The 25,200-nt window shown below is 46.7% G+C and overlaps 1 protein-coding gene across 1 annotated transcript in view; it reads left to right on the top strand.

The window, feature by feature from the left end:
* LOC136618248 (hatching enzyme 1.2-like) overlaps positions 1 to 21,214 on the top strand; it is a 66,646-nt gene extending 45,432 nt beyond the window's left edge. Inside the window, exons 8-13 of the mRNA XM_066594318.1 lie at positions 3,207 to 3,385; positions 3,554 to 3,635; positions 12,740 to 12,867; positions 12,982 to 13,097; positions 13,194 to 13,404; positions 21,166 to 21,214. Of these exons, the coding sequence (XP_066450415.1) occupies positions 3,207 to 3,385; positions 3,554 to 3,635; positions 12,740 to 12,867; positions 12,982 to 13,097; positions 13,194 to 13,404; positions 21,166 to 21,173 (724 nt within the window). The 3' untranslated portion in view covers positions 21,174 to 21,214. The remainder of the gene's footprint in view (positions 1 to 3,206; positions 3,386 to 3,553; positions 3,636 to 12,739; positions 12,868 to 12,981; positions 13,098 to 13,193; positions 13,405 to 21,165) is intronic.
* Positions 21,215 to 25,200: the final 3,986 nt, after the last annotated feature.

The raw sequence follows: 25,200 nt of genomic DNA, 5'->3' as shown, positions 1-25,200 counted from the left end.
GTCTCTCAAGGCAGCCCTGGGGCCTTTCAGAAGGCCCTGGCAGCCATAACACCTGCATAGCTCCCCCGATCTCACGGCGGGGCAATGGGGGGCGTACGGGGGATTTAAATGCCGCTGTCAGAATTAACAGCGGCACTTAAAGGCAATTATTGCCCATGGGTGTCAGCTGTAGTAAACAGCTGACGCCCGTGCTGTATGCAGAGAGGTCGCCCCGCGACCTCTCTGCATACATACCCTGACGCTCCAGGACGTAAATGTGCGTTCTGGAGCGGGAAGGGGTTAATGGAGACCACGTAAATTCGCACAGAATTCCGCAATCACTCACAGGCACTTCTTTGTTTAATATTGCAGTACTCCCGCAGTGTAAATGCACAGGCACATCCCACGACGCTTGTGGGCATGAGCCCTTACTGTAGCAAATTTAAGATTAGGACTGCTGTATGTAAGGCCCATCTTAATAAATTACCCTGTTTGTAGAACGTCACACTAGTTACAATTGTTCCAGTGTTTTACTTGTAATCTGTGCCAGCTGAATGTGATCAGGACAGGTTTATAGCCTCTAGAAATAAAGAATTTATCATTCACGCTCAGCAAGCAGTGATACTGAAAATTGTGAGGAATTGAAAAATAAATAACATTTTATTAGGCTAACTTCACATGGGCAAGCGTGATATGGGGACATGACTCCACCCCCCATATCGCGCTCTCCACCATGTGAATTCCCCGAGGATGCGAGGTGTTTTCATATGAAAACAGCCTTGCATCACTTTGGGGATGTAGGAATCCTCTGCGTGGCTGTCAACTGCGGTGGAGGATCGCAGAGTTTCTCCCATTGTTTTCAACCTTGTAATATACTGGCATTAATAGTTTTCTTGTTTTAACACTGTGAATCACGTTTGAAGTGCAGCCCCTCTGGAATCCACTGCTTGTTATTAGGCATTCAGCTTCTGCAGTAACTGGGATGTTAGGACGTCTTCTCAGCTGTGTGTGTTTAACGTCTTATCTTTAGTCTTACTTCACACAGGCCAGCACAGTCAGTGTTTGCACAATCTCTGCCCCCCTTAGGCCTCATGTCCACGGCACGTACAGAATTCGCTCTTGCCCAACGCCATGGACAGTTTTCTTAGCTGTCCAGATGTGGTGCGGGTCTCCTGCGTCCCAGCCAGATCTTCTTTCTTCTGCATGGTGGATGTGTGCGGAGACGACAGCTGGCGCAGTGCGTTTTTTTTTTTCAAACATCTCCTGCTTTCCCGCGGATCCGCGGCACGTCCACTGTGACAGCTGTGGGCATGCCACAGATCGCATAGCTTCCATTGACTTCAATGGAAGCTGTCCGTGTGGGAATCTTCAAAAAATGAAGCATGCTGCGTTTTTTTTTTTTTCCCCGTGCGTGTGATCCACATGCCAGGAAAACATTACATCCGCATGATTTCAATTTGTTTTGTGGACACTAATACATCCCTATGGGCGGACACTAATATATCCCTATGATTTGCGGATCTCCTACGCGGGTGCCCTGCGCATGTTCTGCATATCAAATTCGCCCATGGACATTGGGCCTTTTTTATTTTCATCTAACCTGCTATATGCACTTATCTTTATGTTGTGAAGCAGCATAACTGCATTATATTGGATTCAACTTTAATAGCTGCTTTACTAGGTCTTGTGTGTGCAGCATCCTAGGAGCGAGCCCACAGCCGAGGAGACAGCGGGTTAGAGAAAGGCCTTGTCATAGGCCTCTATCATTTTCTCCCCTGGGGGTAGCTCGGGACCCAAACTCGTTACTCCTGGTGGAGATCACAGGGGTTGTAACCGGGGGTTACCTTAAGTACAATGGTCACTAATGACGCCACCGTTGCGTCCTCTACAGCAGATCTCCCAGATGTAGTCCACACGCAGGGCAACTTTCTAAACAAGAACCAGGAATGGTTGGTTCTGTCCGTTTACTGTAAATTCTTGAACTCAAATCCAAACAAACAGTCTTCGTACAGGACAGACCTAGGATTATTAGATAGGTGCAGGGCCGTCCCTGTAAACCGTCAGCACCAGCTATCATTATCCAGGGTGCCAACAAGAGAGAAAAGGGAGCCCTTGTCCTTGGTGATGCTACAATTGCAAAATCACAAGGGTTAAAGGTTTGGAGTAGATGTTTTTTCAGTTTCTCAATATTTCAGTGGGGGAGATTTTTTAAACTGGTACAAAGGAGAAGTGGTGCAGTGTCCCACACAAACAGATTGTAGTCACAATTTTTAGAGGCCCTTTTGCAAATGTAAGAACAAACTATATGGATTGGCTTGGGTAACTGGCCCACATTCCATTTACACTACTTAAAACAAATCTGATCCAAAGTTTTTGTAATAATTTTAGTAAAGTAAGGCCCCCTGCAGACGGCCATCTTTGCATTACGGAATACAGGGTTGGCGTGTGCCTTTAGGTTCTGCAGCAAATACCTTCCATAGCAGAGAAGAGAAGAAGAATGACAGGTACCCAGCGGTCACGGCCAGGCACAGGGTCGGATTCTGGTGCGGTCATGTACAGACGGCCTAAGGGTGATCAAGGGAACAGGAATGGAGAATCCCTGAAGCCGAACAGTTCAGTTTCTGGATGGAAGAGAACAGGGCCAGGTGGACCCCATCTTACTATTAAGGGGTCTGCCCGATTTCCGCACCTGTTGCCCAGCTTTTGGACGGAAGAAAAAGCGCTGAATGCTTTTGCTTCTGGTATTTTCAGCCAAATCTGCAATGGAAACTTCGGCTGGAGGTTCTGACACAGATGTGAAACCACTAAGGATGAGCGAGTAAACTCGCTAAGGCACTACTCGTTCGAGTAATGTGCCTTAGCCGAGTATCTCCCTGCTCGTCCATAAAGATTCGGGGGCTGCCGCGGCTGACAGGTGAGTCGCGGCGGGGAGCAGGGGAGAGCGGGCGGGAGAGAGGGAGAGAGAGATCTCCCCTCCGCTCCTCCCCGCTCTCCCCCGCTGCTCCCCGCCCCGCGGCGGCCCCCGAATCTTTAGGGACGAGCAGGGAGATACTCGTCTAAGGCACATTACTCGAACGAGTAGTGCCTTAGCGAGTATACTCGCTCATCCTTAGAAACCACCCTCATACTGGTGCAAGGTAAGACAAGAGTAAGATCTGTCAAGTGAAATGTTCACTTTACGACCCCCGACTGTAATGTTATATCTCTTTTTTATATCTTCTACCTAGCTGCTGGTCTTACATTGGAAGAATTGGAGGCAAACAGACAGTGAGCCTCAACTCTCCAGGCTGTATGGTGTATGGCATAATACATCATGAAGGTATGCACAATATTGGTTTCTACCATGAACATACCAGAGTTGACCGGAATCAGTACGTTTATGTCGAGTGGAATAACATAGAGAAAGGTAATAAGTTCTACAACTTGCAGAAAGTGCCAAGTGTTGGTAGTCAAATCTTTATAGATATTGGCTCCATGATCCCCATATTTAATCCTCCTGTTGTCTATGCGGAGAACCTAATAAATTCTTACATACGGTTGTAATAATATGTACTGATGTTTCTATCTTTTTCAGATGCGTGGGGCAATTTTGACATTGTTGATGGGAACACCTTAAATCGTCCTTATGATTATAAATCAGTGATGCATTACGGCAGGTAAGTCCAGATAAGTGATTTTTCTTTATGTACCTCATTCTATATACTGCTATTTCCTATTATAACATCAAACAGTGTGATTTTTAGTGTACATTTTTAGTGACATTTCAATTTTTCTGCAAGACATGTGTTTATTATATTTATTTTAGAGTTTTTCTCTAGGAGGACACAAAGCAGACGATTAGTTAATTAAAGATTTAATACCATGGCCAGTTCACAATGACTTGTTGACCAAATGCCCAGCAGTTGCCCAAGGGCAGTGTAAACGTTTCCGATGGCATACCGCTAGGGATTGCAGGGGTCACAATTGCGACCTGGCTCCTTAGCGAACTGGTCCTGCGGGCCCCCGCCGTATGCGGTTTCATCATTTCGGGTTGGGTGGCACTCAGGGAGGGGAGCCAACAGTCAATTACAGGCTGCAAACTCCCCCGGCGCAGTCCTGCCTTCCACTAAGAGACTGCAGCTGTGATTGGTCACAACTGCAGTCTATCAGTGCATTGCCGGCCATGTGATTGGTCCGGCCGGCGGTGCCTGATAGTGCCCGATAGTGAAGAGAATCAGTAGACCATGCGGTACAAGGAGGTGTGTACCGCATATAATCTTGTATGTACAGCTGGTATAAATTATGCCAGCTGTACATATATAATTAAAGGGGTTGTCCCGCGGCAGCAAGTGGGTCTATACACTTCTGTATGGCCATATTAATGCACTTTGTAATATACATTGTGCATTAATTATGAGCCATACAGAAGTTATAAAAAGTTTTTTACTTACCTGCTCCGTTGCTGGCGTCCTCGTCTCCATGGTGCCGACTAATTTTCGCCCTCCGATGGCCAAATTAGCCGCGCTTGCGCAGTCCGGGTCTTCTGCTTTCTTCTATGGAGCCTTTCGTGCAGGATGCCGGCTCCGTGTAGCTCCGCCCCGTCACGTGCCGATTCCAGCCAATCAGGAGGCTGGAATCGGCAATGGACCGCACAGAAGAGCTGCGGTCCACGGAGGAAGAGGATTCCGGCGGCCATCTTCACAGGTAAGTATAGAAGTCACCGGAGCGCGGGGATTCAGGTAAGCGCTCCGGTAAGCTTTCTGTACGTCCCTGCATCGGGGTTGTCTCGCGCCGAACGGGGGGGGGGTTGAAAAAAAAAAAAACCCGTTTCGGCGCGGGACAACCCCTTTAAATACAAGAGATACCCAGGTTATACCAGCATGCTCCATAACAGTATATAAAGGACATGTACATCTTCCTGTATATTGTGATATGGAGCATGCTGGTGTAAGCCAAATATCTCTTGTATAATTTTATATATGTACAGCTGCTATAAGCTATACATCCTGTATATAATGATATACTAGGTTATACCAGCAAGGTCCATATCACTATATACAGGGGGATGTACATTTTCCTGTCTATAGTGATATGGATCATACTGGTATATCACTATATACAGGATGTGCAGCTTATAGCACCTGTACATATATATTATTATACAGTAGATACCCAGGTTAGGGTGCTTTCACATCTGCATTGGGGATTCCACTTTTCTGCTCCATTTGGGGAATAGGAAATGGGAATCTCAATGATCAAATGGCTCCATCTCTGGACAGAACTGAACAGCACTGGACAAACTCCATGGAATATAATGGGGTCCGTCCGCTTCCTCCCAGCTGCTGGCTTTTGAACAGAAAGAAAAATACATACAGTTGTTTTTCTTTCTGCATTTTGAGCCGGATCTGTGATGGAACTCTGACCAGAGTTTCCAACCCAGATGTAAAACCAGCCTTACACTAGCATGGTCAATACCACTGTACACAGGAGATGTATATACTTCTCCCTGTATATAGTGATATGGAGCATGCTTGTATAGACTATCATGCGCAGTCCACCTTTTTTTTTTGTTTAGTTTTCCTGCGCCATCGCTTCGCAATGGCGCGTATACACGCTGCTCATGTAATGTAAATGCGTATGGGCAGGACTGATTACGTGCCCATAGAGAACAATGGGCTCTCTCTCGCATAATATTCCACAAAATAGAACATGTGGATGGCAATGGAATAAGGATTCTAGAGGTGCACAAATGGCTATGTCGATTGTGCCATCAGCAAAGATTTGGACTTCTAGACCATGAAGTGAATTACCTATACGATGGACTGCTTGCTAGAGACAGGTTGCACCTCACAAAAACAGGTAAGCATATATTTGGTGGGCGCCTTGCTTCACTCATTAGGAGAGCTTTAAACTCGAACAATATGGGAAGAGAAGTGAAAGGCCAGGTAAAACTATACAGCTAATTAATACATTTGAGAACCTCGCTATTAGAAGTGGAAAGAAAGAACAAAGACTAAAAATTCAGAAGGAAAGAAGAGGAGCAAGAGACACCAATCACAAACTAAAATGTTTTTACACAAATGCACAGAGCATGGGAAATAAACAAGGAGAATTGAAGCTCCTAACGCAGGAAGAGAAATATGATATCATAGGCATCATGGAAACTTGGTGGAATAATACACATGATTGGAATACAAGGCTTGAAGGATACAACTTATTTATAAGAAATAGACCTAAAAAAAGGAAAGGAGGTATTGCGTTGTGTGTTAGGAAAACATTCATCCCCATAGAGATTCAAGCTTCAGAGCATGGGAGTGCTGTAGAAACTGTTTGGGTAAGAATACAAGGAGAGAACAACACAAAGGGCACCATTGTAGGCATTTACTATAGGCAACCTGGACAAGCAAAAGATATGGATGAACTCTTTCTACATCAGATGGCCAAGCTCTCAAAAAAGCATGACATAGTGATAATGGGAGATTGTAACTATCCAGACATCCAACAAATTCTTATTCGCTCTTGATGACAACTTTATCTTCCAAAAAGTAGAAGGTGTTTGCTTGTTCTCCAGCTGACACCTGCTCAGGTTTCTCTACCAGTCTGCTGACCCAGTTTTGCTCTGACCTTGCCTTAGGCTTTTCCTTGTTACCCTTGTTAGTTACGTGGCGTTTAGTCCATGATGCCAACTGACCAGTCTCAAGGCACTGCGTTTTTTTGGTTTCGCAAATTTTTACTCTAACTTCATCAGGAACTTTTCTGTGGTGGCAAAACCATTGACGGACCTTACCAAGAAGGGCGCTGATTTGGTTAACTGGTCACCTAAGGCAATAAAGGCTTTTGTAAGTTTGAAGAAAGCATTCTCGTCAGCCCCTGTACTGGTACAGCCTGGTCTCCGCTTGCCTTTTGTGGTGGAGGTAGATGCGTCCAAACAAGGTGGGGGGGGGCGGTTTTGTCTCAGGGCTCCGCCTCCCTGGCCAAGCTGCAGCCATGTGTCTTCTTTTCCAAGAAGTTCGGTCCTGTACAGAGAAACTATGATATTGGCAATAGAGAATTATTGGCCATCAAATGGGCGTTCAAGGAGTGGAGACATTTTCTGGAAGGGGCTAAGCATCAAGTTACAGTATTTATTGATCATAAAAATTTGATTTATTTAGAGTCTGCCAAACGTCTAAACACGTGACAGGCCCGGTGGGCTTTGTTCTTTTCACACTTTAATTTTGTCGTTACATATATTCCAGGTTCAAAGAATGTTAGAGCTGATGCCTTATCCCCTAGTTTTGGAGCCCCTCAGTCGGAGGATTCCCATTCTGAAGGGATCCTATCGCCTGGGATAGTGGTGGTGGCCTTGACGTCAGACATAGCTAATCAGATTTTGGCAGCCCAGGCTGCTGCTCTGGTTTCTCTTCCCGAAGGGAAGCTTTTTGTACCCAGTACCTGGCGGTTGCAAGTACTGGAGGAGGTCCATACATTGGTCTTAGCGGGGCACCCAGGAATCCGCAGTACGTTAGATTTATGTAACTGTTTGTACTGGTGGCCGCGGATGGCCCGGGATGTCAGGAGTTTTGTAGAAGCCTGTACCACCTGCGCTCGTGGGAAGAGTGTCAGGAGACATCCCGAGGGGCCCATATTGCCACTGCCTGTTTCATCTAGACCATGGTCGCACTTATTCATGGATTTTATTATCAATTTGCCCGTTTCCCAGGGGTATTCGGTAATATGGGTGGTAGTTGACCGCTTTTCTAAGAGGACTCATTTTGTTCCATTGAAGAATTTACCGTTGGCTCCTGAATTGAATTAGCATCCATTTTTATTAAGGAAGTTGTACGGTTGCATGGTATTCCTGATGATGTTGTGGCCCACTTTTGGCGTGCATTCTGTAAGAACTTGGGAGTGGGGTTGTTGTTCTCCACGGCCTTTCACCCAGAATCCAATGGGCAGACGGAACGCATAAACCAAGAACTTATTCAGTATCTCAGGCTCTATGTGAGCGATCGGCAACAGCAGTGGGCAGAATTTTTGGCATAGGCAGAATTGGCCATTAATAATAATTGCAATTCCGCGTCTGGTACCTCGCCGTTTTTTTGTAATGTGGGTTATCACCCCAGATGTTTTTTGGGGGTGTCTTCGGTTTCCAAGAATGCCACAGCTGATGCTAGAATTGCCAAGCTTGAGGAGGTTTGGGGTGAGGTCCGACGGAATTTAGAACAGGCCAGGAGAGACATGGTGAAAGGTGGTGCCAATAGACGCACCATCTCGGATGCCTTCTCTGTAGGTTAGTTGGTGTATCTTTCCTCCAAGAATTTGAGGTTAACCCCTTAAGGGCATGGCCTATTTTGGCGTTGAGGACCAAACTATTTTTGGTATTTTTTCATCTCCATTTTTCAAAAGCCATAACTTTTTTATTTTTCCGTCGACATGGCCATATAAGGGCTTGTTTTTTGCGTGGCGAACTGTAGTTTTCATTGGTACCCTGTTTGGGTACATAGACTATATTGTAAAACTTGTATTTTTTTTTATGATCGTAGGGAGAGAAAACGCATCAATTCTGCAATAGATTTTTTGTAAAACCGTTAATTATGCAGCATAAATGACACACTACATTTTTTTCTGCAGGACTGTACGATTAGCACGATACCAAAATTCTTACTTTTTTTTTAGGTTTTTCCACTTTTCCACAATAAAAACCCTTTTTTTGGAAATTATAGTTTTTTTTCTAAAATCACTGCATTCAAAGTCCAATAACTTTTTTATCTTTCCATGGACGGAGCTCTCTGAGGGCTTATTTTTTGTGAGATGAGCTGTAGTTTTTATTGGTATCATTTTGAGGTACACACCTTTCTTTGATCAATTTTATTGCGTTTTTGCCTCAGTTTTTAAGCATTTTTTAAAACGTTTTTTGCCGTGCAGGATAAAAAGCATGTTCAATTTATTCTACACATCGTTACGGATGCGTCGAAACCAAATATGTGGGATTTTTTTAGGCTAATATGAGAAAAAGCATAAAAAAAGTGTTTTTTAACCTTTTTTTAACATTTTTATTTTTTGTACTTTATTTTGCTCTTATTTTTACATTATCTGTGTCCCTCTGAGGGACTTTTACTACAGCATACTATGATCGCTGAGATAAGGCATGGCAGGACTTCTCTCCTGCCATGCCTTATCGCTTATTACAGCGATCTTAGGCAATGGCAATACAGGACGCCAGTATCTGGCGTCCTGTTGCCATAGCTCCCTCTGTGAACCCTTTCCCTGTCGCGATCTACTTAGATCGCGGCAGGGAAGGGGTTAACGTTGGGGGGGCACATCTCTGATGCCCCCCGCTGTCGCAGCGGGAGGACGGGTACTAGTGACAGCCGACTCCTGCTGCGGGATTGCGCGAGATCTGCTATGATCTTGCGCTATCCCTATGACGTAAGAGAACGTCATTTTGCGGGAAGTACCCCGCTCCCATGACGTACCCTTACGTCATAGGGATGGAAGGGGTTAAAGATTCCCGCAATGAAATTAGCCCCTTTCCCTGTTACCAGAGTCATCAATCCGGTGGCTTTTGAGTTGGTGTTACCAGAATCATGGAGGATTCATAATGTTTTTCATAAATCTTTGTTGAAGAAATACGTCCCTCCAGATGACCATTCTATGATTCTAAGTGGTTATTATTAAAGAGGTTACAGGACTTAATGGGTTATGCTTAGGGAGTGAACTGTACAATATATTTGACTTTCGGTCACAATCTTATTATGACAAAAATACTACAATCCTGCATTTTTCACACTAACCGCAGAGCCTAATTCTTGTCTGTTACTTCCTGACCTGTAGAGAAAGCTTTTTAGCAGTCATCTCACTAGCATCACAGGCAGGATTACACTGACAGGTAACATCTATATGAAGATAACACAGGAGCCACCATTCACAATAGGTGAACAGCTGTGACTATGTACTCCCCCTCCCTGCAAAATGACCTCTGCACAGGTTACTCAAATAGAACTCTTGAATATTACGAAAAGCTTGACTCGAATAATGAGCACCTGAGCATTTTGGTAATCGCTCATCTCTAGTGACCATGTAAAACATGGCTGGGACAAGTCTACTAGTGTGCAATCTGCTCTTTCTTACTGCTTCATCATTCTGGTTAATAAAGGGTTGTGTCTAAGAAGGGGAATTTCTCTCTATAACTTCTAAACACTATAAGAGGATCAATAGTTTTGAGTTGTTTTTGTTGTGAGCTAACCTTTATACAGAGGTTGTCCAGAGAGGTGAAATACCTAATTAGATCTTGGGTGTGAGAACCTCAACTTCTGGGCTAGTTCTGACACAGAGAATGGATTCTTTCTATGCCCATGATGTCATTGCAAGGTGCTGGCTATTCTGATTATTTTAATAACCATACCTGCAATGACTGACAGGCACAGAGGGAGTCCATACCACATGGCCCAATATCTGACTGGGATGGAAAGTGGAGGTTCCAACATTGCAAGTCTAGGTAAGGATTTTGCCTTGCTGGACCCCTTTTAGCTGGCACACAGATAATTTTGTTCATACCACCAAGAATTGGTCGTTATATCTTTTGTAAACCATGTTTTTGCTGTAATCAGTCTTATACAGCTCTAATACATACGTACATGTCCTTGGACATTGTCATGGATGCTAGAATGAAAAACTTTAAAAAAAAGTTATTTTGGAGCCGAAATTAAAGTGGTTGTTAATGATGGGACTTCCAGGAGGCAGGAAATCCAGCAGGGCCACATCTTAGAGAGCTTCCTCTGTGTTGATACCCTAGTGAGCACCTAACTGATGCTTCGCTACATCTAGTGCCTTTTCAGTTCTTGGCTGAGACCCAGGAGTAGTGGAGGTGACTGCTGCAGCACACTAACTGAGGTTCTAAGGTGTAATAACCCAGACAACTGTGGAAGTCAGTGCGATCTTGGGCACCATCTTGCAGCTACACGTGACTGACACATAAGGAGGGAGCCCAGGTTTGGGTTTGTGCTGTAATGAGCTTTCCAATGTTTTCTATAGTTATGTAAACTGGATGGTAAAAGGGCGACCTCTACTGGCCGTTACGTATTACTGCAGTTTGTGTATTTCTCTGTGGAGTGTATTCACAACCCTAAGTGGAGAAATGCTCTAAACTTATGCACAATCTTCTCTTCACTCCCTTAAGGCTTGCCAAAGCTTTAATTATACTTGATTAGAACATTTTGTTGATAGTAATTCTCAATTTTTTTCAGGGACTGTATTACAACTCAAAAGTGGTCATGATTAGAGATGAGCGAGCATACTCGCTAAGGGCAAAGCTCGAATTGAGCAATTGCCCTTAGCGAGTATGCTTGCTCATCTCTAGTCATGATGGATCATATGTTATACCTTATCTACCAGACGATGGAACGTAAAGTTAAATACTATAAGCTGCAGTCTGATCTGTTCACAGACATATCTATCCAACCCTACAGGGAACAGCAAACAAGCTTACCTTGAAGCTAAAAGATTAATAAATACATTCACAATTGCCCAGGCAAACTACAATTTAGAATTCACCAGAAGCCATGTCCATACATGGGGAGGCAAGATGGGGAGTTTACTGGAAAGACTAATGAAGCCCTCTTACTCTAAACATAGCATTCTCCTGGTTCGGACCTCAGGAAACGGACACTTGGTTAGCTCTGTGATAGACATACAAGTGTATTTCCTGAATTACTAGTCCAACTTATTTGCTGCAATATTTTAGAACTCTTAGGCCTCATGTCCACTGGGAAATTCGGACCCGTGCGGATTCTCCATACAAAATTCAGCAGCGGGTCCCTTCTTTCCTGCAGACATGAGACCTGAAAATAAATTTTACTTACCTGTCCAGACTAGGGATGAGCGAGTATACTCGCTAAAGCACTACTCGTCCGAGTAATGTGCTTTAGCCGAGTATCTCCCTGCTCGTCCCTGAAGAGTCGGGAGCCGCCACGGGGCGGGGAACTGCGGGGGAGAGCAGGGAGGAGCGGAGGGGAGATCTCTCTCTCCCGCCCGCTCTCCCCTGCTTCCCGCCGCGACTCACCTGTCAGCCGCGGCGATCCCCACTATAGCAGCCGCAAGCTCACTATAAACAGCCGCAAGCTAACTATAACATTAGAATTAGCATTAGAATGTTATAGTGAGCTTGCGAATTTCTCGGGTTCTTCTTTAGGCTAAAATGAAATAGATCCGAAGAGGTATGAATATTTATACACACTTATAACATACATACTTATGACAAGGCACAGACATGGATGTGATTGGTTTGCTCTTAAAAGGAATACCGCAACAGATATAAACACTTTAACTAGGCACTGATAAGGGAGTGAGAGTTTATGGTCCCTGAATTACTGTTGATGGGGGTTTTAACCAGGCCAGCAGTCTTATCTGTGCTATAGATATCTCATACCTCCCATTCACCCATAAATCCTCATGAATAATTTAATCCTCCATTGAAAGTGTCAAAAGTTGTTATAAATTTATATTCCCAAATTCTTCTATGGCTTTGTGACTTGAAACCACCCTTAATTATCAAAACTCTAATATCTCCTATGTTGTGTCCATGATTAGAAAAGGCTCGGCCGCAGGTAATTCTGTCTTCCTCTCTTTAATTGTATGGCGATTAGATCTCATCCTCGCTTTCAGTTTTTGCCCTGTTTCTCCAGCATAAAGGCCCCCAACAGGACATTTACTACACATGATCAGGTACACAACATCAGATGTAGAACATGTGAATGTCCGAGGGATCTTACCCAAACATTCCGAAATATTCTCTCTACAGGAATGATTTTTCCATAGGAGAAGGTTTGCCCACTTTAGTCCCAGTACCTGACTCTACTGTGTTTATTGGACAGAGATCCGGGATGAGTACTCTGGATGTGGATAAAATTAATGCCTACTATAGCTGCAGTAAGTTGCTTTCCTTGTCTTATGTTTTTTCTGAAATCCCAATTCTTATCTGTTATTTGATGTTGACTACACATTCCTTGCTAACTCTGTTCATTTATACAACCAAAAATAAAGACCTGTGCAGGCGAAAGCTGGTGACGGCCTCAGGATCACTTTCTGGAGACAGCTCTTCTGCAAACAAAAGTAGTGATGGAATGTGCCTCTGGCTTATTCAAGTTCCTGACAGCAGGGTAAAAATTATGAATACTGGTAAAATCAAACTAGATACAAAATGGATATTTATGTAGCCTGGTCCAAACTAATAGTACTTTTTGTTTTTTCCCCAGATTTCACTGCAGTTTGACAATCTTGCCATCTCTTCTACGGATTATGTTAAAGTCTTTGATGGTTACACTGAATCATCTCCTGTCCTATTGAACGAGACCTATGGAAATGGACCAATCACACCTCTGGTTTCATCTGGACGTAACATGCTTGTAGAGTTTGTGAGCGCAGCTAGCTCCAACTCCAGTACATTTCAAGCCTCTTACTCTACAGGTAAGCTGTTTTTCAATCATTCAAAAATGATCAAAATCATTTCTCCAAAGGAAAAACAACACCAATGTAACACCCTGACTGCGTGATAAAAATGCATTTTCAGCTTGGCTTTACCCCAATATCGCGCATGTTCAGCTCTACTAAATGATTATACTGCTTCAGTAGAGAAGATACAGTGCAGGTCAAACGCCTCTGACACTGCCTATCTTCCAAGGACAAGGAGATACTGAATTTGTTACTGGTTTTAGCCCCAAATTACAAACATTGAAGTATTGTTTGCCATGCCCCATAGACATTAGATATGATTCGCTAATAATAAACTATGCCAGTCAGTGTTCCTCTTCGCTTACGCTGGTCATAGAAATTAGATAATTGTTGGCAGGATGCTTTGACAATGTCATATCCATAAGCATCACCTAACAGTGCCTGAGATAGGATTAGATCTGTTTGGCCATTGGTTTCCCCTCAGTATAAGGTGACTGAGGTCTACCTTTTATTGGATGATGTGTTGTGCAGTATCCTCTGTTGATGCCCCCATCTTGTGGTGTGCCATGCAGTGCCCAAATAATACAGTATACAGTGATCATATAACCATAACATATAATGCCCCAACACCATTCAATCAATGGACTGAAAAAAGTAGCAGCATCCTAAGGCCTTTCCATAATTTTAGGCACCAAATTAAGGTCTGAGATTCAAATCCCAGGTCCCCAGACTGTCAAGGAAGGCCATTGGCACTCTCTTTAGCAGTAACGAGTGATGCACTCTGTGTGATGGCACAGGTTGCACATTTCTAAGGCCAGTCCACATGATGACAAAGATGTTTGGCAGTTGCCCATTTCCCTCAATCTATAGCCAACAGCTACATTTTGTGTGTTGCCAACTTTAATCCCAACTTCTCTTCTAAAGGTGGTCAAAGATTTAGTTTATGTTTTATCACATCTAGCCAACCTTAGCAGGCTCTGCCAAGAATTTCATGTTTATGGCCCACACGGGGTCAGACTGGTCCAGCAGAATAGCAGATGATATTCCAGTGGGCCCAATCTCTTATAGATGCTGAAATGTACATTGGGCTTTTGGCCATGTTGATCCTCTATACTCATGGGTATTTTATTGCACTTACACTTTATATAATTTATGATTACATACGAGTAACGTGTCTATTACTCTTTATTAATTGAAATGTGGGGTTGTAACTACTTTATATGGATCCTTGTATAGCTGAAACTCTTTGTGGCACTTTATCTCTTTTTTTAAATTTCTTAAATTTTCTGTATTCAATAAATATGCATATTTTTTGCATTTTTTCTCGTATTCTTTGGTATGGTGCCGCCAATATATAAAGTATTACAGGACTTTTTATTATGATGATTATGCATATATGTGTTGATTCCGGTTCACTGGGTTGTTTTATTAGGATAAAAAGTGTGTTCATTTGATTGTATCGGTAGTTACTAATGCGACGATACCAAACGTGGGTTTTATAACATTTTTTTAAACAAAGTGAGTAAACTGTGCAAAAAAAGATTTTTTTAGTTTTAATATTTTTAAACGTGCTCTTTTTACTTTTTTTTACATTTTATGTCCCTCCAGAGGACTTGCATCTGCAATGTTATAATCACACTGATAGTTCATTGCAGTACTTGTGTATTGCAATGAATTATCACTAATCATTGCGATCACAGACCATGGCAGACCTGGGCCGCCTCTGCTGATGTCTGGTTGCCATGGCAATCCATCAGCCCTCCATGATAACATGGCACGCCCTCTGTGAATCCTTCACATGCCATGATCAACATTGAATGCGCCACGTAAGACGTCAACAGTGGGGATTGGTGTTCTCACCAATCCCCTATGATGCAAAACCCATCCATGGGAACTACTTTTATTTCCTGGAGCAGGAAGGGGTAAAGATTAGAGATGAGCGAACGTACTCGTCCGAGCTTGATACTCGTTCAAGTATTAGCGTGTTCGAGATGCTCTTTACTAGAGGCGAGCACCACGCGATGTTCGAGTTACTTTCACTTTCATGTCTGAGACGTTAGCGCGCTTTTCTGGCCAATAGAAAGACAGGGAAGGCATTACAACTTCCCCCTGCGACGTTCAAGCCCTATACCACCCCCCTGCAGTGAGTGGCTGGCGAGATCAAGTGTCACCCGAGTATATAAATCGGCCCCTCCCGCGGCTCGTCACAGATGCATTCTGACATAGCTCAGGGAAAGTGCTGCTGGTGCCGGAGCTGCTATAGGGAGAGCGTTAGGAGTTATTTTAGGCTTCAAGAACCCCAACGGTCCTTCTAAGGGCCACATCTGACCGTGTGCAGTACTGTTGAGGCTGCTTTTTGCAGTGTTGCACATTTTTTTTTTTTTTTGTATATCGGCCGTGCAGAGCATTGCGTCCAGAGCATTGCGTCCTGCAGTAATTTTACATAGTCCAGGGCCAGTAGTGGTGGTGAGGCAGGGACAGTGAAAGACATATCCAGTCTATATAGGCAGTGGGCTTTTCCAAAAAAAATTGGGAAAAAAAATCTATTTGGGCTGCCTGTGACCGTCCTGACTGTACTGCGTCTCTGCTGGGGGTAGTTGTCCTAATTCATACGCAGCCAGCTAAGTGTTACAGCAGGCTTGCGCAAAATTCTTTCCTGGCTCTGCTGTGCGTTCCGTAAGCGAAGTCAGCCTCCAACCACAGGCCAATAAGCGGCACATTTAATTACAGCGTTCTGTTTCTGCACTACTGGTAATAAAGCATGCTTAGGGGTAGGGGTAGACCTAGAGGACGTAGACGCGGGCGAAGACACGGAGGCCCAAGTCAGGGTGTGGGCACAGGCCGAGCTCCTGATCCAGGTGTATCGCAGCCGACTGCTGCGGGATTAGGAGAGAGGCACGTTTCTGGCGTCCCCACATTCATCTCACAATTAATGGGTCCACGCGGTAGACCTTTATTAGAAAATGAGCAGTGTGAGCAGGTCCTGTCGTGGATGGCAGAAAGTGCATCCAGCAATCTATCGACCACCCAGAATTCTGCGCCGTCCACTGCTGCAACTCTGAATCCTCTGGCTGCTGCTCCTCCTTCCTCCCAGCCTCCTCAGTTCATTACAATGACACATTCTGAGGAGCAGGCAGACTCCCAGGAACTGTTCTCGGGCCCCTGCCCAGAATGGGCAGCAATGGTTCCGAATCCTCTCCCACTGGAGGAGTTTGTCGTGACCGATGCCCAACCTTTGGAAAGTTCCCGGGGTCCGGGGGATGAGGCTGGGGACTTCCGGCAACTGTCTCAAGAGCTTTCAGTGGGTGAGGAGGACGATGACGATGAGACACAGTTGTCTATCACTCAGGTAGTAGTAATTGGGGTAAGTCCGAGGGAGGAGCGCACAGAGGATTCGGAGGAAGAGCAGCAGGACGATGAGGTGACTGACCCCACCTGGTTTGCTACGCCTACTGAGGACAGGTCTTCAGAGGGGGAGGCAAGTGCAGCAGCAGGGCAGGTTGAAAGAGGCAGTGTGGTGGCCAGGGGTAGAGGCAGGGCCAGACCGAATAATCCACCAACTGTTTCCCAAAGCGCACCCTCGCGCCATGCCACCCTGCAGAGGCCGAGGTGCTCAAAGGTCTGGCAGTTTTTCACTGAGAGTGCAGACGACCGACGAACAGTGGTGTGCAACCTTTGTCGCGCCAAGATCAGCCGGGGAGCCACCACCACCAGCCTCACCACCACCAGCATGCGCAGACATATGATGGCCAAGCACCCCACAAGGTGGGACGAAGGCCGTTCACCCCCTCCGGTTTGCACCGCTGCCTCTCCCCCTGTGCCCCAACCTGCCACTGAGATCCAACCCCCCTCTCAGGACACAGGCACTACCGTCTCCTGGCCTGCACCCACACCCTCACCTCCGCTGTCCTCGGCCCCATCCACCAATGTCTCTCAGCACACCGTCCAGCCGTCGCCAACGCAAGTGTTGGAGCGCAAGCGCAAGTACGCCGCCACGCACCCGCACGCTCAAGCGTTAAACGTCCACATAGCCAAATTGATCAGCCTGGAAATGCTGCCTTATAGGGTTGTGGAAATGGAGGCTTTTAAAGGTATGATGGCGGCGGCGGCCCCGCGCTACTCAGTTCCCACTCGCCACTACTTTTCCCGATGTGCCGTACCAGCCCTGCACGACCACGTCTCCCGCAACATTGTACGCGCCCTCACCAACGCGGTTACTGCCAAGGTCCACTTAACAACGGACATGTGGACAAGCACAGGCGGGCAGGGCCACTATATCTCCCTGACGGCACATTGGGTGAATTTAGTGGAGGCTGGGACAGAGTCAGAGCCTGGGACCGCTCACGTCCTACCCACCCCCAGAATTGCGGGCCCCAGCTCGGTGGTGGTATCTGCAGCGGTGTATGCTTCCTCCACTAAACCACCCTCCTCCTCCTACGCAACCTCTGTCTCGCAATCAAGATGTGTCAGCAGCAGCACGTCGCCAGCAGTCGGTGTCGCGTGGCACGGCAGCACAGCGGTGGGCAAGCGTCAGCAGGCCGTGCTGAAACTACTCAGCTTAGGAGAGAAGAGGCATACGGCCCACAAACTGCTGTCAGACCTGCTCGGAAAGGTGCGCCGGCTCTGCGCACATCTCCGCAAGTCCCACACGGACGCTGCCACCCTGCGGACCCTGCAACATCGGTTTAATCTGCCAGTGCACCGACTGCTGTGCGACGTGCCCACACGGTGGAACTCTACGCTCCACATGTTGGCCAGGCTCTATGAGCAGCGTAGAGCTATAGTGGAATACCAACTCCAACATGGGCGGCGCAGTGGGAGTCAGCCTCCTCAATTCTTTACAGAAGAGTGGGCCTGGTTGGCAGACATCTGCCAGGTCCTTGGAAACTTTGAGGAGTCTACCCAGATGGTGAGCGGCGATGCTGCAATCATTAGCATCACCATTCCTCTGCTATGCCTCTTGAGAAGTTTCCTGCAAAGCATAAAGGCAGACGCTTTGTACTCGGAAACAGAGGCGGGGGAAGACAGTATGTCGCTGGATAGTCAGAGCACCCTCCTGTCTATATCTCAGCGCGTTGAGGAGGAGGAGGAGCATGAGGAGGATGAGGAGGAGGGGGAAGAGACAACTTGACCCACTGCTGAGGGTAGCCATGCTGCTTGCCTGTCATCCTTTCAGCGTGTATGGCCTGAGGAGGAGGAGGATGCTGAAAGTGATCTTCCCAGTGAGGACAGCCATGTGTTGCGTACAGGTACCCTGGTACACATGGCTGACTTCATGTTAGGATGCCTTTCTCGTGACCCTCGCATTACACGCATTCTGGCCACTACGGATTACTGGGTGTACACACTGCTCGACCCACGGTATAAGGAGAACCTTTCCACTCTCATACCCGAAGAGGAAAGGGGTTCGAGAGTGATGCTATACCACAGGACCCTGGCAGACAAATTGATGGTAAAATTCCCATCCGACAGCGCTACTGGCCGAAGGCGCAGTTCCGTGGGCCAGGTAGCAGGGGAGGCGCGGAGATCAGGCAGCATGTACAGCACAGGCAGGGGAACACTCTCTAAGGCCTTTGACAGCTTTCTGGCTCCCCAGCAAGACTGTGTCACCGCTCCCCAGTCAAGGCTGAGTTGGCGGGAGCACTGTAAAAGGATGGTGAGGGAGTACGTAGCCGATCGCACGACCGTCCTCTGTGATGCCTCTGCCCCCTACAACTACTGGGTGTCGAAGCTCGACACGTGGGCTGAACTCGCGCTGTATGCCCTGGAGGTGCTTGCTTGTCCTGCAGCTAGCGTCTTGTCAGAGAGGATGTTTAGTGCGGCTGGGGGAATCATCACAGATAAGCGTACCCGCCTGTCAACCGACAGTGCCGACAGGCTTACACTCATCAAGATGAACAAAGCCTGGATTTCCCCAGACTTCTCTTCTCCACCAGCGGACAGCAGCAATACCTAAGCAATACGTAGGCTGCACCCGCGGATGGAAGCATCGTTCTCTATCACCATCAAAAACGGGGACCTTTTAGCTTCATCAATCTGTGTATAATATTCATCCTCCTCCTCCTGCTCCTCCTCCTGAAACCTGACGTAATCACGCCGAACGGGCAATTTTTCTTAGGCACATAAGGCTCAGTCATATAATTTTTGTAAACAATTTTTATACGTTTCAATGCTCATTAAAGCGTTGAAACTTGCACCTGAACCAATTTTTATTTTAACTGGGCTGCCTCCAGGCCTAGTTACAAATTAAGGCACATTAACCAAAGCGATTAATGGGTTTCACCTGCCCTCTTGGTTGGGCATGGGCAATTTTTCTGATGTACATTAGTACTGTTGGCACACCAATTGTTTGGGGCCCTCGCCTACAGTGTAATCCAATTAATTTTTTGCCCACCTGCATTAAAGCTGACGTTACATCAGCTGTGCTGGGCACTGCAATGGGATATATTTATGTACCGCCGGTGGCTTCCTGTCACCCACCCATGCTGTCGGTCCACACGGAGTTGTAACTGCATGTGTCCACTTCTAAAGAACCCCAGTCTGACTGGGGCATGCAGTGTGGGCCAAAGCCCACCTGCATTGAACATGACATTACCTCAGCTGTGATGGGCAATGCAATGGGATGTATTTATGTACCACCGGTGGCTTCCTGGCACCCACCCATGCTGTCGGTCCACAGGGACTTCACAATAGGGAGTTGTACCTGCCTGTGTCTATGAATTAAAAACCCCGGTCATGTTGGGGCATGCAGTGTGGGCCGAAGCCCACCTGCATTTAATATGACGTTAGCTCTGCTGTCCAGGGCACTGCAATGGGATACATTTATGTGCAGCCGGTGGGTTCCAGGGAGCCACCCATGCTGTGGGTGCACACGGAATTCCCATTGCGGAGTTGTACCTGCTTGTGACTATTTATAAAAAACCGCGGTCTGACTGGGGCATGCAGAGACCTTGACAGAATGAATAGTGTGTGGCACATAGGTTCCCCATTGCTATGCCCACGTGTGCAGCTCCTGATGGCGGTGGCACAGGATTATATTTCTCATTGCTTCTGTACAGCATTGTGGGCTATCGCCCCGCCCCTTTTAAAGAGGGTCGCTGCCTAGCCGTGCCAACCCTCTGCAGTGTGTGCCTGCGGTTCCTCCTCATGGCAGATGCACTTATAAATAGACATGAGAGTGGTGTGGCATGAGGGCAGCTGAAGGCTGGGCAGGGACACTTTGGTGTGCACTGTGGACACTGTGTCGTGCGGGGGGGGGGGGGGGGGGGCAGCATGTAACCCAGGAGAAGTGGCAGCGGAGTGTCATGCAGGCAGTGATTGTGCTTTGTTGGAGGTAGTGTGGTGCTTAGCTAAGGTATGCATTGCTAATGAGGGCTTTTCAGAAGTAAAAATTGTTGGGAGGGGGAGGGGCCCACTCTTGCCGCTATTGTGGCTTAATAGTGGGACCTGGGAACTTGAGATGCAGCCCAACATGTAGCCCCTCGCCTGCCCTATCCGTTGCTGTGTCGTTCCCATCACTTTCTTGAATTGCCCTGATTTTCACAAATGGAAACCTTAGCGAGCATCGGCGATATACAAAAATGCTCGGGTCGCCCATTGACTTCAATGGGGTTCGTTACTCGAAACGAACCCTCGAGCATCGCGAAAATTTCATCCCGAGTAACGAGCACCCGAGTATTTTGGTGCTCGCTCATCTCTAGTAAAGATCACAAAAAATAAAAAAAATGTTCATCCTATAATAATTCATAATTTCTAATTATGTTCTTTATCTTTCAGTGGCTTGATAATAAGAAACTAACTGACCTGCGAGAGGCACCTACAGATAACGGGGAAGATAATGGAATAAAACTTTTTCCTTTTTGTTGCAGCAATTGTTATCTACGAAGTTAATAAATTTACAAATATGCATTCATGCCTGTTTCAAGTTCATGTCTTAAATAAGTTACTGGGATTTTTTTTCTTGTGATCTCCTGTCTAAGCTCAGCTGTAATTATATTCCAAATGAAAAGAAGTCTTGAGGTGTAAAATTATACTGCAGGATCCCAGTGGAAATTCTGTTACAGGGTCCTACCTACCATGTGATGCTTATAATACTGGTGTCTTGTCATGTTATGTAACCTCTCATATTTTCTACAGAAGTCCAGTACTGCCCACACAATGTAGGGCAAAAAATCTGTGTAATCAAGAAAAAATAGTAGTATAAAGGCTAATCCCCCAAATATAAAATTGCATATATACCATAAATGAATAAATAGATATTTTTTGTGCATATATTTTTGCACAAAAAAGGCATACCGAGTGTGTCAGGCCACGTGGTGATTTTTCTGTCTGTTTATATTTTGCTTTTCTGTGATTTTGCTTGATATTAGTTTAGGGACTCACAAGGAAACAAGGACCCTTGACGCGGGTTGTGAGCTTGTCTATATTGGCCAAAATATTAAAGGAGATGTCCCGCGCCGAAACGGTTTTTTTTTTTTTTAAACCCCCCCCCCGTTCGGCGCGAGACAACCCCGATGCAGGGGTTAAAAAAACCACCCGCACAGCGCTTACCTGAATCCCGGCGGTCCGGCGTCTTCATACTCACCTGCTGAAGATGGCCGCCGGGATCCTCCGTCTTCGTGGACCGCAGCTCTTCTGTGCGGTCCACTGCCGATTCCAGCCTCCTGATTGGCTGGAATCGGCACGTGACGGGGCGGAGCTACACGGAGCCGCTCTCTGGCACGAGCGGCTCCATAGAAGACTGCTGAAGACCCGGACTGCGCAAGCGCGGCTAATTTGGCCATCGGAGGCCAAAAATTAGTCGGCACCATGGAGACGAGGACGCTAGCAACGGAGCAGGTAAGTATAAAACTTTTTATAACTTCTGTATGGCTCATAATTAATGCACAATGTACATTACAAAGTGCATTATTATGGCCATACAGAAGTGTATAGACCCACTTGCTGCCTCGGGACATCTCCTTTAAGGCTATGTATATGGCTGCCCTCTGCCATATACAAGTGCACATGCAGTGCATTCCCGGCTGGTCGCACTGCCACGTGATTGCTGTGATGCGGCAGACAGAGTGACCAGCCGAAGTACAGGAGAAGAAGGAGAGGGAGAGAGACAGATGGCAGACGCACAGCAAAGCAAGGCAGGAAGCTGAGCAGGGTGATGTCATCACCCTGCAGCTAATAGAGACACAGTGTATGGCGGTCCCTGCCCTGTATAAAGGGTTCACAGAGTGAAGGAGCTCCCTCTGTTTTGTCATCGGACCCCCATGATATAATCATGGAGGGCCGACGGGTTGTCATGGCAACAGGACACAAGATACAGGCATCCTGCTTTGCCATTGGCTAGGATGCAGCAGGAGGCCAGCTATCAGTCACGGCCGGCTCCGGCTGAGCTTGGAGCTTTTGGGAAGTGGGCTCAGCTCCAGGTAAAGCCCAAGTCACGCCCTGGGCATTACCTGCAGCTGAGCCCACTTCCGGTGAAGACACTCTGCACTACTACCATAACACTTTTGCCCCATATCTGTGTGTGTGTACATATCATATGCATGCATGTTACTTCAAATCTATTCCATAAGCCTGAGGAAGAACCCTGAGTAGGTTGTAAAACTTGCTATGACCTCAAGTATTATTTTTTAGGCAATGAAAAGGTGTATATCTAAAATATGATCTTTGACAGGACGACTCAGGATCTCCTCAAGAAATGGTGTTTATTTTATGTGCACACAGACTCTGGTGGATTTGCATCCGAAATCCAGAGTGTCTATACAAAGAGATTCTAGCAACCTTATACAGTGTGGGCTGGCTTAATCACAGATTTATAACTATTGGTCAACACTAAGGCCGCCTGCAGACGAGCGGGTCGGATCCGGCAGCGAGAATTCTCGCCGCGGGACCCGACCCGAGAGCCTTGCAGGGACGAGCGCGTACTCACCCGCGCCTGGCGGCCCCGGCTTTTTCATGTGCCGGCTGCGGCACAGCCGGCGCATGCGCAGACCGGAGCCGGCGGCCGGGTGAGTGCGTGCCCCGCACAAAAATAGGACATGCCGCGGTTTGTTTGCCGCGCGAGATTTTGCGCGGCCAAACCGCGGCCGTCTGCATGGGAGTGCGTATTGTAATGCACTCCTATGCAAACTTTCAGTGGCGGAAATCCCGCGGGAAATACCGCCGCGGGATTTCCGCCCGTGTGCAGGCGGCCTAAGGCCTCATGTCCACGGGGAAAATCAGGCCCGCTACAGATTCTCCATGGAGAATCCGTAGCGGGTCCCTCCTGCCCCGCACACATGAGCGCTGAAAATAAGAATTAACTCACCTCTCGCCCCTTCGTCGCGGCTTCATCTTCTCTCCGTCGCGGCCTGATCTTCTTTCTTCGGCCCGGCGGATGCGCGCGGCACGTCGGTTGTGTGCCGTGCGCGTGCGCCGGCCCGAAGAAAGATCCGAAGAAGATCCAGAGCTGGTGAGTATATTCTGATTTTGGTCTCCCGCGGATCCGGACGGCTTCCATAGGCTTCAATAGAAGCCTGCGGGAGCCGTCCCCGTGGGAGACCCGCACGAAAATGGAGCATGTCCATTTTTTTTCATGCTCCATTTTTTAAAAATCACTTTTATGGACCATCCGCGGGTATTTATCTACCCGCGGGTGGTCAATGTATCCCTATGGGATGCGGATCCGCATGCGGGTCATTCGCTGCGGATCCTAATTCATAATTTGCCTGTGGACATGAGGACTTAGTGGAAGAGCTAAGGAAGAAATGCAAGTTGAATTATCTTGGTATCCAATTACAACAGTGTAAGCAGAGAACACTATATTATAGTTCAGCTACCTGGCTGATAACAGAGAGGCAATAGCAGTTAAAGTACATAAATTTTTCCATGTCCTTGTACCACATATCCACAAGATGACTTGGTTTCTCTTGCTGAGAACAATCACATTTTGAGCTTCTGGCTAAGGCCTTAGTCACACGGGCAGACAGAGTTCAGAGCAGCCGGCCTGCAGTGGGTGTGAAGGTAGTGTGAGTCAAACTTGCCTCTGATTGGCCAATCAGGGGCAAGTCTGACTCACACCCCCTTCACACCCCCTGCAGGCCGGCCGCTCTGAACTCCGTCTGCCGGAACAAGGTGAGTATATATATTTTTTTTATTTTTACACATCTCTGGATGAATTGCAGGGAAGGGCTTATATATTTAAGCCCTTCCCGACAATTCATCCTGCGCTCGCCGGCAGCCCATTGCTTTCAGTGGAACCTGCTGTGTTGCCGGCTCCATTGAATTCAATGGGCAAACATCGTTCTTCTCTGCCACAGCTGTTACAGCTGTGGCAGAGGAGTATGATTTGTCTTCTATATGTTCTCAATGGGGTCGGCGCTGCTGCCGCCGGCCCCATTGAGCGCATAGAGAAGAGAACAGGAATCGCAGATCGCACATAGGTGCGATCTGCGATTTCTGTTTAATAATTTATCGGACGAGCGCATAAAAAGCGCTCATGTATCCGATACCATTGCAAAGCAATGGTTTAAAAAAATCGCCGGACGCATGCGCATGCGCAAATCACACGAGAAAACGCCCGTCTGACTAAGGCCTAACACCTACCAAACTTTCTTCATTTTATCTCTGACTTTCTTTGCACCCAAAATGTCAAACTGTAAAAACCTCAGTCTGCGGTGACCTCGCATCTTTTTCTAGACACGTTAGAAATGCAGCAAAATTTGCAAACGCAATACGCAGAGAATAGAATCCATTGATTTATATGGGTTTGTTCACATTTCCATATTTTCCTGCGCATTTCGGTTGTGCAAAATAAATAACGTTATATTTTTTATG

Source organism: Eleutherodactylus coqui, chromosome 1, assembly GCF_035609145.1.
Source record: "Eleutherodactylus coqui strain aEleCoq1 chromosome 1, aEleCoq1.hap1, whole genome shotgun sequence".
Classification (NCBI taxonomy): domain Eukaryota; kingdom Metazoa; phylum Chordata; class Amphibia; order Anura; family Eleutherodactylidae; genus Eleutherodactylus; species Eleutherodactylus coqui.
The sequence above is the reverse complement of the archived record's forward strand: the minus strand, read 5'-3'. Positions and strand labels throughout refer to the sequence as shown.